We start from the raw sequence: 15,365 nt of genomic DNA on the forward strand, positions 1-15,365 counted from the left end.
CTAATCACCTCTCAAAGGCCCCCACCTCCTAATATAATGACCTTGGGGGTTTGGATTTCATATGAATTTGGTGGGGGACACAGTGTTCAGACCACAGCAGCAGCCAGCGGCCCTGTGGATATCTCCACTAGCTTGCTGCACAGTCCCTTAAGCTTACCATGTCCAAATTGAACTCATCCCCTGCCTCACAGCCTGCTCCTGGTCCTGGGTTCACCACTCGATGTGGGCTCCACTGGCTCAGTCAGTCTGGGTGCCAGACTCAGCACCTCCCTCTCCCTCCTCCCTCCTCCATTCTGTCAACTACTAGGCTCTGAAAGTCCCCTTCCTCAGTCTCCTGCAGGCCTGGCCATCCTCTCCATTTAATGCTGCAAGGTCTGGCCACTGTTCCCTCAGCAGTTGCTGGCTAAGTCTCCCTGATGGTGCTCTTGTCCACACTGCCATCCAGTCCTTTCACTCCACGACATAGTGAGCTTCTTCTGCTTTCTTTTTTATTTACTCCCTTTTATACCCCAAAGCCCTCCTCTTTACCCTAGTCAATCATTCTAGCATGTTTTATTAGCATTTTTTTTGTTTTGTTTTATAGAGATGGAGGTCTCACTATGTCGCCCAGGCTGGTCTTGAACTCCTGGTCTCAAGCGATCCTCCCGCCTCGGCCTCCCAAAGTGTTGGAATTATAGGCATGAGCCACCACACCTGGCCTCTAGTGTGTTTACTGTGTCTTCTCAGTTTCTAAGTGTTCTTGCAAAATGTGAATTATTGTATGCGTGTGTGTGTGTATATATGTGTGTGTGTGTATGTATGTGTGTGTGTGTGTGTGTGTGTGTGTGTGTGTGTGTGTGTGTGTGTGTGTATTTTAGACAGAGTTTTACTCTTGTTGCCCAGGCTGGAGTCCAATGGCACAATCTTGGCTCACTGCAACCTCTGCCTCCCAGGTTCAAGCGATTCTCCTGCCTCAGCCTCCCAAGTAGCTGGGATTACAGGTATGTGCCACCATGTCTGGCTAATTTTGTATTTCTAATAGAGATGGTATTTAACCGTGTTTGTCAGGCTGGTCTCAAACTCCTGACTCAGGTGATCCACCTGCTTCAGCCTCCCAAAGTGCTGGGATTACAGGAGTAAGCCACCGCGCCTGGTCAACTTCTGTGTATACATTCTTGATGCACTTTTTCCCCACAGCACTGGGTTTTAGGTCCCATCTAGCAGCCCCTAACTGCTGCGCAGGGCCCCACGACACATATCTTCTCCCAAGGGATGGATACCCAGGCTGCCTCCTTTCCCCACCACCACAAAGAACACTTATCAACTTCCTCATGCATCTCTCTTTATGGACCTGTGGAAGATTCCCCCGAGCTACGTATCTACGAGTGGAACTGCTCAGTCGTGGGTATGCATGAACTCAGTAAGACTGAAGTGACCAAATAATGACAGATGTCTACAGATTGCAGAAGAGCTGCGCCAATTTACCATCTCACCAGCAGTGCCTGAGGTTTCCTGTATCCCTAGGAGGCGGCGCCTTCTAAAGCAGGCATCTGCCTACATCCCTCCCCTGCTTAGCAGCCCACAGTGCCTTCCCACTCCTATCTGGATGAAGTCTCCCTCCTTAACACAGCCTCCAAGGCTTCCCTGGCTCTAGCCTGAGACTCCTCTCCCCTCTCTCTCTGGGCTCTGTGCACTGCAGGACTGCAGTTGTTCCTTGGTTCTGTGTGTCCTGCTCCCTCCCATACATGCTCTTTCCAAACCCCCTGCAGGGGAGTTTCTTCCCTGGGAAGCCTTATCTGACACTTTACCGCCAGATGGTCTATGTACCTCCTCGGGACGCCGCAGCCCCCATACTGACCTGCTGTGCTGTTGGTGTCTGTATATGTTTCTGACACTTTCATTAGACCAAAGTTTCTCAACCATGGCACTTTCAACAATTGGGATGGGGAACTCCTTGTTGAAGGACTGTCCTGAGCAGAGTAGGATGTTTAGCAGCATCCCTGGCCGCTACCCATTAGATGATAATAGCATACCCCTCAGCCCCCACAAGTGTAATAGCCAGAAACATCTCCAGACATTGTTAAATATTACCTGGGGATCAAAATCACCCCTGGCTGAGAACCACTGTATCAGACTATGAACTGCTAGGGCCTGGGGCTGGGTCTTATTCATGTGTGTATCGTGGCACCCAGAGCAGGGCTGGCCCAGATTAGGTGCTCAGTAAATGCTGCTAGAATCTGTGGTGGCCAATTACTGGGCAGAGACCCAAGGGCAGGACTCAGAATTCAGGGTTTTGGGATATGCATGATGTCGTGGGGGTGGGGCTGTCTCTTCTTTCCCTTTTTTCCCTTTCCCCGACAGCCACCCAAATCATCATCTCCTTTTGTTCTTATAATATGGGGCAGGGGAAACTGAGACATCCAGCAGACTCACTGTGTGGCCCTGGGGAAGCGACTTCATCCCTCTGCTTCCTCACTTATACAATATGGGCAAAACAGACTACGTAGGTCAATAGTTATTGACTGAGCCAACAAACCAAGGCAAACTCCTCTCAAAGTGATGACTGCTCCAGAGCCTGGGGGATGTCCCAAAAGGAAACAATCAAGATAGAGAAGTAAGCCACATGACATTTATAGGGAGCATGGCTGGAGCTCAACCACCCTGAGGAGGGTTGGGGACTCAGGGACGTCACTGCTTCAAGGACATCTTCCAGGAGCCCAGTGCCTGCATGATCCAGGAGCGCCGCTGGTGGGAAGTGGGCAGGTTCTCACAGCTGGGGCTCCAGTGGTGCGTGGTGACCGGGTAACACACCCACGAGTCCCCGTGTGGCAGCCAGGAGTTCTGCCAGCAGCTGGCCAGGATGTGGTCCTGGACCTGGGCCGCGTAGATGCACACTGATGCTTCTGGGTCATGTCTCAAGTTTTCCAGAGCTGCATCAAGGGGAAGGGAGAAGCCTCCTGTTAAGACCCAGGACCCCATGTGGGTCTCATACCTAATCCTTTCCATCTCCGTGCCTTGGCTTAAGCACCCTCTACTTGGCATACCCTCATCTCACTTTCCTCCTGGCACTTCAAATTATTCACATTTTTCAGAGCCTGAGTCAAAATCCGCCTCCTCCAGGAAGCCTTCTTGGACTGTCCCAGCCTACCTTAACACTGTCATCATATTCCTTGGTTACAAAGTGAGTCAGTCCCCACTTAAGAGTCACCCTGCACTAAACGGCTTTCAGTCTTGCTTTTGAGCCTCATTTCCTTAATGAGACTGTGAGCTCCCCTAGGGTGAGGCTGTGTTCTGTCTCTTGGTAACCCAGTGGTACTTAATGCTTTACTCATCCTGGATTAAAAACTAGTAAAACTGGCCAGGCACAGTGGCTCATGCCTGTAATCCCAGTACTTTGGGAGGCAGAAGCAGGTGGATCACTTGAGGTCAGGAGTTCGAGACCAGCCTGGCCAACATGGTGAAACCCTGTCTCTACTGAAGATACAAAAATTAGCCAGGCGCAGTGGCATATGCCCGTAGTCCCAGCTACTTGCCAGGCTGAAGCAGGAGAATCGCTTGAACCAGGAGGGGGAGGTTGCAGTGAGCCAAGATTGTGCCACTTCTCTCCAGCCTGGCCAATAGAGTGAGACTCTGACTCAAAACAAACAAACAAACAAACAAAAAACTAGTACAACTGAACTGAGTTGAAGACCCTTGTCTTGGGACACATCCCTTCCCTTTCCCTATTACCCACTGTGATTCTACTCACTCTCTCACTATCCCCTGAAATCTCACCAACGCGGGGCATGACTTACCAGCTTTCACTTCATTCAGACTGATCTTCCGTCATTATGCTCTCCATGCAGGGGACCAGGGACCCTTGAGTGTAATCCAAGAAGTGAGGGCATTTGTCTTCTGACTTCGACCCCACCCCAACCCACTCTTAGACCAGAGCTCCTCAGAGATGCTCTTCCCATTATCCTCCAACCCCACACATGAGGACACAAAGCTTCATTTGAACCCTGGGACAGATTCCCCAAGAGGGGTCCTGAAAAGGATGGCTGGTCCAGTGGGCAGGATGGCATCAGGATAGGGGCAGTATCTGGGCTGCAGCTGACTCTGGCAGTGCAGCCTCAGGCTAGCCCAGTACCCAGGCTGGGTATCAGTTTCCTCATCTGTGACACAGGGAAGTGCTGCCTCTGCTGTCCACCTCTATGGGGAGTTTGAGCAGTAATAACATGTAAGACACTGAGCACCTTGCATACTTGTCAGGCATGACTATAGCAGGGCCCTGGAGGGCTGAGACTCAGCTATGCTGGGTCAAGGATATGTTTCTGATGACTTCTCTGATGCACTGCTCATCCCTCCCTTGCTCCCAGTCTGTGAGCCTGGCTCCTGCAGTACTTGCAGGTCCTTGAATGGGCTGTACCTCTCAGAAGGTCCTTCCCTCACTATTGTTTTTTGTTTGTTTGTTTGTTTTAGACAGTGTCACCCAGGCTAGAGTGCAGTGGCATGATCATAGCACACTGCAGCCTCAAACTCCTGAGCTCAAGCAGTCCTCCTGCCTCAGTCTCCTGAGTAGCTAGGACTATAAGCATTTGCCACTATGCCCAGCTAACTTTTTTAGTATTTGTTTTTTGTAGAGATGGGGTCTTGCTATATTGCTTAAGCTACTCTCAAATTCCTGCCCTTAAATGATCCTCTCACCTTGACTCTCCAAAGGACTGGGATTACAGGAGTGAGCCACCCTCCCTGGCTTCTCACTTCTTTTCCTGGTAATTCCTATTTGTCCTTGAATATTCAATTTAATAAGTGGTTCTTCCAGGAAGTCCTTCCTTGCTCCAGATAAGTTAGGTGCTTCCCTAGGTTTCTTGAGTATCTGTGAGCTTTTCTCTATCTGTTCATACCATAGTGTATTTTACTTGTGATTTATTAATTTTATCTCTCACCAGACCAGAAGTTACTTAATCTTAGATCCACTGAGGGGTGAGAGTGGGAGGGCAAGGATCTTAGCATCCTAAAATTGCAGGCAAAATTGTATACATACATGCACTTTTTTCAGGGAAGTATTCATAATTTTCTTCAGAGTCTCACAAAAAAAGCCATAACCCCAAAAAGGTTACTAATCACTACACTGCTCTGGGAGTTATCTATGGGCAGATCCAGGCTCTACTCAACTCTGTTTCCCCAGCACAGGCCCTGATATAGAGATGATTCCCGGGGTGTTCGACCTTCCATTTTAGAAGTGATTAATTTGGAGCAAGATTTAAAGAGATCAGCACATAGGAAGTAGATGTCTCTGTGCAGCCCTCACATTCTAAGGGATGCCTCCAGTCCTGGGCATTTTTCTTCTGCCCCAGCATGATCATGTTCACAGCCACCCCCTATCACCACACACCTTCATCAGCATCACCTCCTGAAGGGCTCTTTGTTGTTCTAGCCTAAGCATCATACCTCTCACAGAGTAGGGAATCAACGTTTGCTAAATAAACCAGCAGATGGGTGGATAGATGACTGGATGGATTAAAACAGCAAATTAACTTGGGAAACGTACTAAAAGAAATATCACTTCACAAATGGGATCATTTCCAAGCCTCTTTGCAACAAGGTCTCCTGGCCCTTGGTGAAGGGCATGTGGTCATTTGGAGGGAGGGGTGAGTAATGGGAGGAGACACACCCACTTGCCATCAGAAGGGTCCTGTGGGGGCTCTGGTCAAGGGGAATGTGCTTTTGTTTGTTTGTTTGTTTGTTTCAAAAAGGCAGAGTTTGGGAATATGGGAAATGGAAGAAGGAAGATTGCTAACATTGAGCACCTGTATGTGCCATCCCTCTCCCCCGTTTAAAAAATATTCTCATTCAGGCTGTGAAACAGGAGGTGATCCCTATCTTACAGATGAGGAAACTGAGGCTCAGTAGGAATAAATGATCCGGTTAGGGTGATACAGGAAGGGAACCATGGAACTGAGATTCCACTTGACTCTTTTCACCATGGTACTTGGCTCTTCCTGCTGTTGTCAATGGGGGATTTGCCCAGGCTCCTGCTAGGCTTGTACCCATGCTGTACTCCGGAGAAAAGCAGCAGTTCTGCCATGTACAGTTGTCAAGGCTGTGACCTGCACAAAGACTTCAGACTGAATCCAGCCTGTGGCTCACTTCCTAAGCCATGATCTTAGAGCGGGGAAAACCATTCTAGTTTGCACCATGGCTGTCTGCTGGCCAAGCCTTGCACCCAAAGAGGGGCATCCACCCAAGTGCTGGAAGGGCTAGCAGCCTGGGAGGAAACAAATCAGAGAGCAGGCAGAGCCCTGGCAGCAGGATGACTTATGCCAGGGCAGGTTACCTATGAACATGACTGAGCACTTCCGGAGGGAGGCCCGTGAGTTCTTGGCATATTCCAGGCTCTGGCTGAGGAATATGAAGGCGCTGTCTTGGTGGGTGTTGACCTAGGACAAAAAGAAACCCCAAAAGTGCTGGCCCCTCAGAGGAACCAATTGCCCATCCACTCTTCTTGAAGCTAGGAATGGTGACCCTCGCCCCCTGCCTCCTAAATACATCTGCTGCCTCTGCATGAGCCCCCCAGAGGCTCCTCTTAGCTGATTTGAACAATCACTTCGATGATGTTCCTGCCTTGGGTGTCTCCTCTTCCAATTTATCCCCCTGCTGCAGTCAGAGTGAAAGTTCTAAAATGCAGATCCAGCCAGAGATGGGAATGGACATGGCATGTGAGGGACATAGGTAAGGAGACAGTTTGACAAGGGTGAAGGATTCAAGATATAGAGCAATGGGGATAAACTGGAGAGTTAGGGGGTCTTAAAAGCCCTTAAAAGCCAGACAAAAATAGGGCTTACTTGTACATTAGGAAATAGGAAGGCAACATTGATTTATTCGTAATAGGACAGTGAGAAAGCCATGTTTTGGGTAAAATAGTCTGACAGAGATAGTCAGGATGGGTTTGACAGGTAGAAAGTAGGAGAAAGTTGTCCAGCTAAGAAGCTTGTCCAACTAAGGAGCTTGTCCAGCTAAGGAGCTGTTGAGGGAGAAGATGAGAAATCTGATCTGATTAACTCTCCTGTTGATGACCTATGTATATCAAGGTCTGAGCTCCTAGGCCTGGCATGCAAAGCTTCATGATCATATTCTGGGTCTGACCTTCCTTCCAAGTCTCAGTTCTTTCCACTGACTCCACCTGTCATGCCCACCATGCTGCACTCCGAGGACATGGCCAGCTATCCCCAGATCTGCACCCTCTACAAGAAATTGCTCCTATTTGGAATGCCCTTCCCACTCTTCTTCACGTCATAAACTCCCTCTCACCCTTTAAACCTCAGCTCAGATGCCACCTCCTCCCTGAAGCCTTCCACAGCCCTTAGGCAGAGCTCCATCCCACCACCCTTGATGTTTCTAGCAGATCTTGCTCATCTTTTTTCATGACACCTATGACACCATGCTGTAATTATTTATACTTATCTCCCCCCACTGTATCTGGAGCTCCCCCAAGAGAAGGGTCGTTTCACTCAGCTCAGAGTCTCAGCACCCTGGACAGGGCCTGGCTTGCAGCAGGTGCCCAAAAAGTATCAGATGAATGAATAAACAAATGAATGAATTGGTTACCAGCCCCTTCTTAAAGCTAAGCCTGGAGGCTGACCTTTAAATGAGCAAGCTCTTGATGGCCTGAAGAGCAAAGAAGAAACTGTGGACTCAAAGAAGAAACTGAGGACTCAAAGAAGAAACCGAGGACCTGTAGAGGTCACAAGCTGGCAGCCACGGGCTACAGTAGCCTGCAGAGCAATGACAAGCACAGTGTTTAGAACGTGCTACATCTGGCCAGGTGTGGTGGCTCATGCCTGTAATCCCAGAATTTTGGGAGGCCAAGGCGGGCAGATCACCTGAGGTCAGGAGTTCGAGACCAGTCTGACCAACATGGAGAAACCCCATCTAAAAATACAAAATTAGGGCGTGGTGGCGTATGCCTGTAATCCCAGCTACTCAGGAGGCTGAGGCAGGAGAATCCCTTGAACCCAGGAGGTGGAGGTTGCGGTGAGCAGAGATCACGCCATTGCACTCCAGTTTGGGCAACAAGAGGGAAATTCCATTTAAAAAAAAAAGGCCGGGCGCGTTGGCTCACGCCTGTAATCCCAGCACTTTGGGAGGCCAAGGCGGGTGGATCATGAGGTCAGGAGATTGAGACCATCCTGGCTAACACGGTGAAACACCGTCTCTACTAAAAATGCAAAAAATTAGTCGGGCGTGGCAGCAGGCACCTGTAGTCCCAGCTACTTGGGTGGCTGAGGCAGGAGAATGGCGTGAACCCAGTAGGCGGAGCTTGCAGTGAGCCAAGATAGCGCCACTGCACTCCAGCCTGGGGGACAGAGTGAGACTCTGTCTCAAAAAAAAAAAAAAAAAAAGGAGCTACATTGAATGCTAATTCATGTCCTATAAAAATGCAGGGCGGGTGCAGTGGCTCACGCCTGTAATCCCAGCACTTTGGGAGGCAGAGGTGGGCAGATCACCTGAGGTCAGGAGTTCGAGACCACCAGTCTTGCCAACATGGTGAAACCCCATCTCTACTAAAAACACAAAAAAATTATCTGGGTGTGGGGGCGCACGCCTGTAATTCCAGCTACTTGGGAAGCCAATGCAGGAGAATCTCTTGAGTCCCCTAAGGTGAAGGTTGCAGTGAGCAGAGATCGCACCACTCACTGCACTCCAGCCTGAATGACAGAGTGAGACTCCGTCTCAAAAAAAAAAAAAATAGGTTTCTAGCTTTTCTCATGAAACCAGAGGAGCTGGCAAGTGAGGGGCCTGTACGGTGAGCTTGAGCTCTTCACCCCTACCTTCAATGGGGCCAGGGCTCTCTAGGTTGCTCAGGGACCACCACTTCCACACCACTCATGATTATCTGCCTGGTCACTGGCCACCGTAAGCATTTGAATTAGTGACCCTGGCAGGTACTTCCTCCAGACCTCTATTTCCCACTGGAATGTGATGGTAATATCATTAGACCCTCAATTGCAGAGGCTTTGAGCATTACTGATAACAGTGGTGGCCAAGGAGCTTTTCTCAGTCCTATAACAATTTGTGGCTTTGTGTATTTATGTTAGATTGGTGTGGGGAATCATGGACTCCCCACTCAGATGTCTCTTCACACGGGAGGGATTAATTCCCCCAGCTCTGGGCATCACGTGGACTGAGAACTGCCTGGCCCAAGGTCAAGTCCTTCCCAGGGTGACTGGCATCCAGTGACAGATGAACACAGGAGTGTACAGACCTGACCCCGGACCAAATTTGGGAATCTCATGGCAGTGTTGGCTGAGACCTCTGCTGAAGCTACATTGCAACTTGACTTCTCCCTTTGTTATTCCTGTTTCTTCCGCTCCCTTCCACGGGTATTGGTCCCAGGGGCACTCCCTCATATGCTCACTGCTGCCCACAACAACAGGGAAGGTAGATTGAGACCGCAGGCAAAGCTTCCCAAATGCCATGTGGAGGACTAGGCTGTATCCTGCAGAGTTGTGCTTCTATGTGTGTGTGTGTATGTGTGTGTGTGTGTGTGTGTGTGTGTGTGTGTGTATGCATGAGCGTGGCTTGCTCCTACCTCATGATTTTCACAGGTATCACCGAGAAAGGAAGCTCCATGGTTAAATAAGCTTGGGAAACTATATAGACAACCATGAACACATTTCCTCAGCACAAAACATCTCAGAGCCTTTAGTCTCCTGATGTCATTGCAAATCTCCAAGAGCAGAATGTCAGTGTAGTATTTCCTAAACTTACTTGTCTTCAAACTTCTTTTCCTCCCTCTGGGGCATATTTTATGAGACTGCTGTTGCAGGTAATACACTCTGGGAATTGATGTTGTAGGAAAGGAGCCACTGCGGCCCTTGAGGCAGAGATCTCATACAAGCAGACTGTGTTTTAACAAGACCATTCTGATGGCCTGGGTAGGAAATGGATTGGAGCAGATAAAGTTAAAGGCTGGGAGATCCCTTGGGTGGCTGGGCCAATAGCCTAACCAAGGGATGTCGGTGCCCTGAATTAAGGGCAATGACGGTGGCAGGGTGGGGAGGGAAAAGCAGATTCCAAGATACTCGGGATATTCAAGATTGATCAAGTGTGGAGGGTGAGGGAGATGATTCTAGGCTTCTGCTTAGGGGATATAGAGGGAAAAGGAGGAATTGAAAGGAAAAGGCACAGGCTCAAAAGAGACAAACTGAGCTTGAAGTGCCTGTGAGGTATGCAGGAAGCCACTGAACAGAGAACACTAGAAGTCGAGAGAGAAGCCAGAGGTGGAGATGAACGTTCCAGAGCCAACAACTTGTAGTTGGTCATGGAAATAGGATGCTGGTGGGAAAAGAAGGAAGAGAGAGACACAGAATTAGCCACCTCCAACACACTTGTAAGGAACCACTCTACTCTCTAGGAGCACTCACAAGGCACTTGCAAATTTTGGCCACTGTCTGCTGCTGGTTGTCCCAGGGCTTCCGGCTATAAGCTCTTTTTGGCAACTCCCAAGCCATGAAATAAGAACAGCGTAACAGGGTCTTCACACATTTCTGGGAACCAATAGGAAGAAAATATCAGAACTGTGGACAGCCAGACTACGGTCCAGAAAAAGGGATTTTGAAAACTCAGTTTCTTTTTGAAATTGTACAAGTGAAGTTGACCATTTTTAATTTTTTAAATTACTATTATTTTATTTTTATTTTGCACATGATTTAGGACCTTTTTCTTTTTTTATACATCAGCTATGACCAGAAGCTGGCCATGTTGAGGAAGAATCCTGATGTGGGCGCCTTTAGAAAACAGACGTGGCTGGACATACATAACCACCCCCAGGATTGTTTGCGACTCTGGCTTGGTTAAGGTAAAAAGAGGTGCACCCACAGGGCCCGAAGGAGGGGTAGAGGGTGCAGGGCTCACGCACACTCACCTGGCTCACCTTGGCGTTGCCCTCCTGCATCGTCAGCAGTAGGGGCACCAAGGTGCTGACCAGCTGCTCCTCCATGGCCTGGGTGCGTGGTGCCCGAAGCTTCTGGACCACCTTCCCATACAGGTTGATGCAGGAAGAGCGCACGTCCTCTCGTGACTGGGGAAGACCAAAGGCTCAGAGGGGATCCCTCCTCTGGGACACCACTCACTGCGGCTGATCCAGAGCCATTGTTCCCCTCACTCAAGCCTAGGTCTGGTGATCTCCCGACTCTTCCCAGCCAGGCCCCCACTAACCTAAAAGGCACCTGAGTGCTAAGTAGGAAAATGCCTTCCTCCCCTCCTCTGCTAGGGGCAGTTTAAAGAAAAAAAAAAAATCTAGCCAGGTGCTGTGGCTCATGCCTGTAATCCCAGCACTTTGGGAGGCTGAGGCGGGAGGATCACATGAGTCCAGGAGTTCAAGACCAGCCTGGGCAAGATAGGGAGACCCCATCTCTACAAAAAATGCAAAATTAGCTGGGCATTGGTGGTGCATGCCCATAGTCCCAGCTATCAGGAGGCTGAGGTGTGAGAATTGCTTAAGCCAGGGAGGTCGAGCTGGGATCTTGCCACTGCACTCCAGCCTGGGTGCCAGAGCAAGACCCTGTCTTTAAAACAAAAAGTACCCCCTCTAGATGAACCAGTCACAATAAGATGATCCTCTCTGGGGAGACTCGATTGTGAAAGGGCTTCCTCCATCAGAACCAGTTAGAATAAGGAACCTTTACAAAAAGATGTGGACCAGCTGGGACAAAGTTCCTCTCCCAGTAGGCTGACCCATCCCTGCCCAGGTCCCAGTGGGGGCACAGGAGGCAATGCAGCCCCCAAGTAGTAAAGGATCCCCTCTCGATCCCTCCCGCTCCTTCGCTCTGTAGGGTCCTCACGTCGCTGAAGTGCGGTAGCAGGATCTGCAGCATCTCCACATAGACCGCACTGTCCATCAGCTTCTGGTCCCGCCCCTTGAAGACGGCCTTGAGGTTGTGGACCGCTTCCACCACCAGCATCCCATCCACATTCTTCAGGCCCTTCACCATGGAGGGCAAGAGGGCCTGCACTTTGGCGGTCTATGGGGCAGGAGCATTTGGGATGAGGGCTCCTACCTGAGCTAGCAAGTAGGAAGAGACCCAGCCTCTGATTCACTGAAATGAACTTGGTGACCCAATCCCCACTTCCAGGCCTTGGCCTATGCCATCCTACCTGCCTAGAATACCCTCACCCAACCTCTTGCTGCTCCTCAAAGCCCTCTTTGGCCTCACTGACTCCTTGGCTGGGACCCCTGAGGCCCTTTGCTGTCCACCCCCTTCCTTGGTTCTAGGTAGATGACACATTATTTCATTAGTTAGCTTTCTGAGTCTATGTTCTGTCCTTTCATAGCAGCTACATCATGAACTGCAACAATGCCTGGTAGAGAAAAACAAAGCACTTTTAAAAATGCTAATGATGCACCAACAATCTGGCCTCAGTTTCCTGATCTGTAAAATAGGAATACTTGTGCCACCCTTTGCCCTTCCTATACACACTGTCTTTAGAATCATTGTGAAAAACCTAGATTAGAAACTATTCAAAAGGAATAAAATAGATAGATTTTTAAAGGATATCTATTTTACAGATGGAGCAACTGAGGCTGAGATAGAAATGGTCTCTGATTCCAGCTGTGGGCTTCTCAGGGACTATAATGGCCAAGCTCTGTCCTTCCTCCAGCCTGGGGCCTGGGTGGGCCAGGCTTTCCTCTGCCTCCCACTCACCTTGTCAGTCCTGCGGGCCAGGATGACCAGGCCTCGAATGGACAGCACCTTCATGATGGGGTCATGGTGGCTCAGGCCTTCTGCCATCCGCCCCAGAGAGTATTCCTCAGGGATCCGGCGCACCTGCTCCATCTGGAGGAGCTGAGGGAACAAAGGGTCATTACTTCCCAGGCTGAGGCAGGCAGGGCAGGCCCCTGGCCTCCCATGCACTGGGATTGCACATTGGATACCAGGCTCAGCTCTGCCCAGAGCTTCAGACTTGCGAAACCAACAGATTGCTGGAAGTCTCCGTCTGATGTCCATCAGCACCGTGTGGCAAAGCTGAGTGGGTCACTCTCCAGCTCCAAGCCCCTATAACTGCCTGTTGTTGCCTTTACCGTCAGGCCTCTGCCTGCCCTGTGGCCTCATTAACAGCAGCATGCCCACCCCCCAGCCCACACCCTCACCACCAGTCAGCCAGCTTCCAACCAAGCTGTCCCCTGTTCCCTGAACTACCCAGGCTGTTCCACCTCTTCTGTGCTAGCAAAATGCCCTTCTGCTGGGATGCCACCTCCACTCTGACCCCTGCCACCTCACAGGGCTCCAACCAAAACTCAGAGCCTTGAAGCTAGGCTTGACATTGCCCCTGGCCTCATTTAGGCTGAGTGCCTCCTTCCCTGGGCCCCTGGGTGCCCTGGGCTTCCTCCCGAAGCAACACCTGGAAACCTTCAGTGCCTCCATCTGCCTCCCCTATCCAACGGGGTGCTTCCCTGAGGACAAAACCTGAGCTGTTCCTCCATGGGCCCCTGTTAGCTGACATCAACTCTGGTGCGGAATATGTGCTCAGGGACTGCTTGCTGCATGAGCTCAGGTCCAACATGAATCTTGGCTCGGGCTGGGCACGGTGGCTCATGCCTGTAATCCCAGCAACTCAGGAGGTCAAGGTGGGTGAGTCACCTGAGGTATGGAGTTCGAGACCAGCCTGGGCAACATGGTGAAACCCCCGTCTCTACTAAAAATACAAAAAATTAGCCAACGTGGTGGCATGTGCCCCAGCTACTCGGGAGGCTGAGGCAGGAGAATCACTTGAACCTAGGAGGCAGAGGTTGCAGTGAGCCAAGATTGCACCATTGCACTCCAGCCTGGGCAACAAGAGCAAGACTCCACCTCAAGAAAAAAAAAAGAAAGGAAGGAAGGAACAGGAAGGAAGGAAGGAAGGAAGGAAGGAAGGAAGGAAGGAAGGAAGGCAGGCAGGCAGGCCAGGCGAGGTAGCTGACACCTGTAATCCCAGCACTTTGAGAGGCTGAGGCAGGTAAATCACCGGAGGTCAGGAGTTTGAGACCAGCCTGGCCAACTTGGGGAAACCCCGCCTCTACTAAAAACACAAAAATTAGCTGGGCATGGTGGCGGGTGCCTGTAATCCCAGCCACTCAGGAGGCTGAGGCATGAGAATCACTTGAACCTGGGAGGTGGAGGTTGCAGTGAGCAGAGATGGCCCCACTACACTCCAGCCTGAGTGGCAAGAGCGAAATTCCATCTAAAAAAAAAAAGAAACTTGACTCCTTTCCTCCTTAGGCATGCCCTCCTCTTGCACTCCCTGTGGCAGGGTTAGCACTACCAGCCCCTCATCGTCCAAGCTGCACACCAGCCTCACCCTCATCTCCCTCCTCTCCCCCACTGGCCTCCACACCCATGGCAGCCAACAGGTCTTCGATGCCCGCTGCATCACTCTCATAAACGCTTCTCCCCTCCATGCTCTTGCCTGACATCTGCTGTGACTGTGGAGCCCATGGGTCTGCATTGTGGGAGGAAAGAGCTGGGGAGAGGCAGAGCTGGAGGAGGGGGCAGGACAGGTCACCAGGGGGAGGAGGCAGAAAAGGAGGGGCTCCACCTATCCCCCACCCTCCACCAATTTACACCACCAATATTCAGGCCTGCTGTGCACAGCTTCTGGGCTGGGCACTGGAGACACGGAAAAGAGTCACGAGAACCCTAACAGCAATTTAACTGACTCACAGATAGCACTTCCTATGTGTTCTAAGTGTTTTATGTGAACTCACTATCCTCATCAAAACTCTAGGAGATGGTCAAGTCATCATCTCCATAGTACAGGTGAGGAAACTGAGGCACAGGCAGGTTAAGTGACTTGCCCAAGGTGGCACAGCTCCCTTAAGGAGTTCACTGCCACTGGGAGAAGGGAGCACACACACCATCACAGCAGAGAGGGTGACAGGAAGCCAGGGCAGAGGGGACGAGCTGGGGGTGGGGGGCAGCGTCTGAGCTGCATCAAAGCACCACGGCTTTAATGGAGGCTGACTCTGGCCAGGAGCAGGCACCTCTTCTGGGGAGGTGGAGAAGACTGAACCTGGGCGAAGACCCTTGCTGCAGGGAGGAAGGGCCGCTGCTCAGGAGTCCAGGGAATGCTGGGGACAAGTTAAACCTAGAGTCCCTGACCTTGTGGTGGACACAGGAATGCCCCATAAGGTCTGGCAAGATCCAACCTCCCTCCTCTCATACAAGAACCCATGTGGTAACCACTGACAGACTTAGAAGTGCCTCTCCCAAGAGGCTGACCAAAATGGAGGACTGTGTCCGGCAGGCCTGCTCTGAATCTCTCTGGACTCTCTGAGCTCTGTGACCTTGAAAAATTCCCCTTAACTCCCCTAAGCATGGGTGTCACAAATCCTTCTCGGCAGGGTTGCTGTGCAGATTAGTGAG

The 15,365-nt window shown here is 50.7% G+C and overlaps 1 protein-coding gene across 1 annotated transcript in view; it reads right to left on the reverse strand.

The window, feature by feature from the left end:
- Nucleotides 1-2,594: 2,594 nt before the first annotated feature.
- Nucleotides 2,595-15,365, reverse strand: part of MROH7 (maestro heat like repeat family member 7) — a 58,942-nt gene continuing 46,171 nt past the window's right edge. The window contains 8 exon segments of the mRNA XM_030912737.1: nt 2,595-2,909; nt 3,774-3,792; nt 3,794-3,837; nt 6,299-6,401; nt 10,389-10,511; nt 10,889-11,044; nt 11,808-11,987; nt 12,669-12,809. Coding sequence (XP_030768597.1) covers nt 2,668-2,909; nt 3,774-3,792; nt 3,794-3,837; nt 6,299-6,401; nt 10,389-10,511; nt 10,889-11,044; nt 11,808-11,987; nt 12,669-12,809 — 1,008 coding nt within the window. The 3' untranslated portion in view covers nt 2,595-2,667.

This window comes from Rhinopithecus roxellana, chromosome 12, assembly GCF_007565055.1.
Source record: "Rhinopithecus roxellana isolate Shanxi Qingling chromosome 12, ASM756505v1, whole genome shotgun sequence".
In the NCBI taxonomy this organism is placed as follows: Eukaryota; Metazoa; Chordata; class Mammalia; order Primates; family Cercopithecidae; genus Rhinopithecus; species Rhinopithecus roxellana.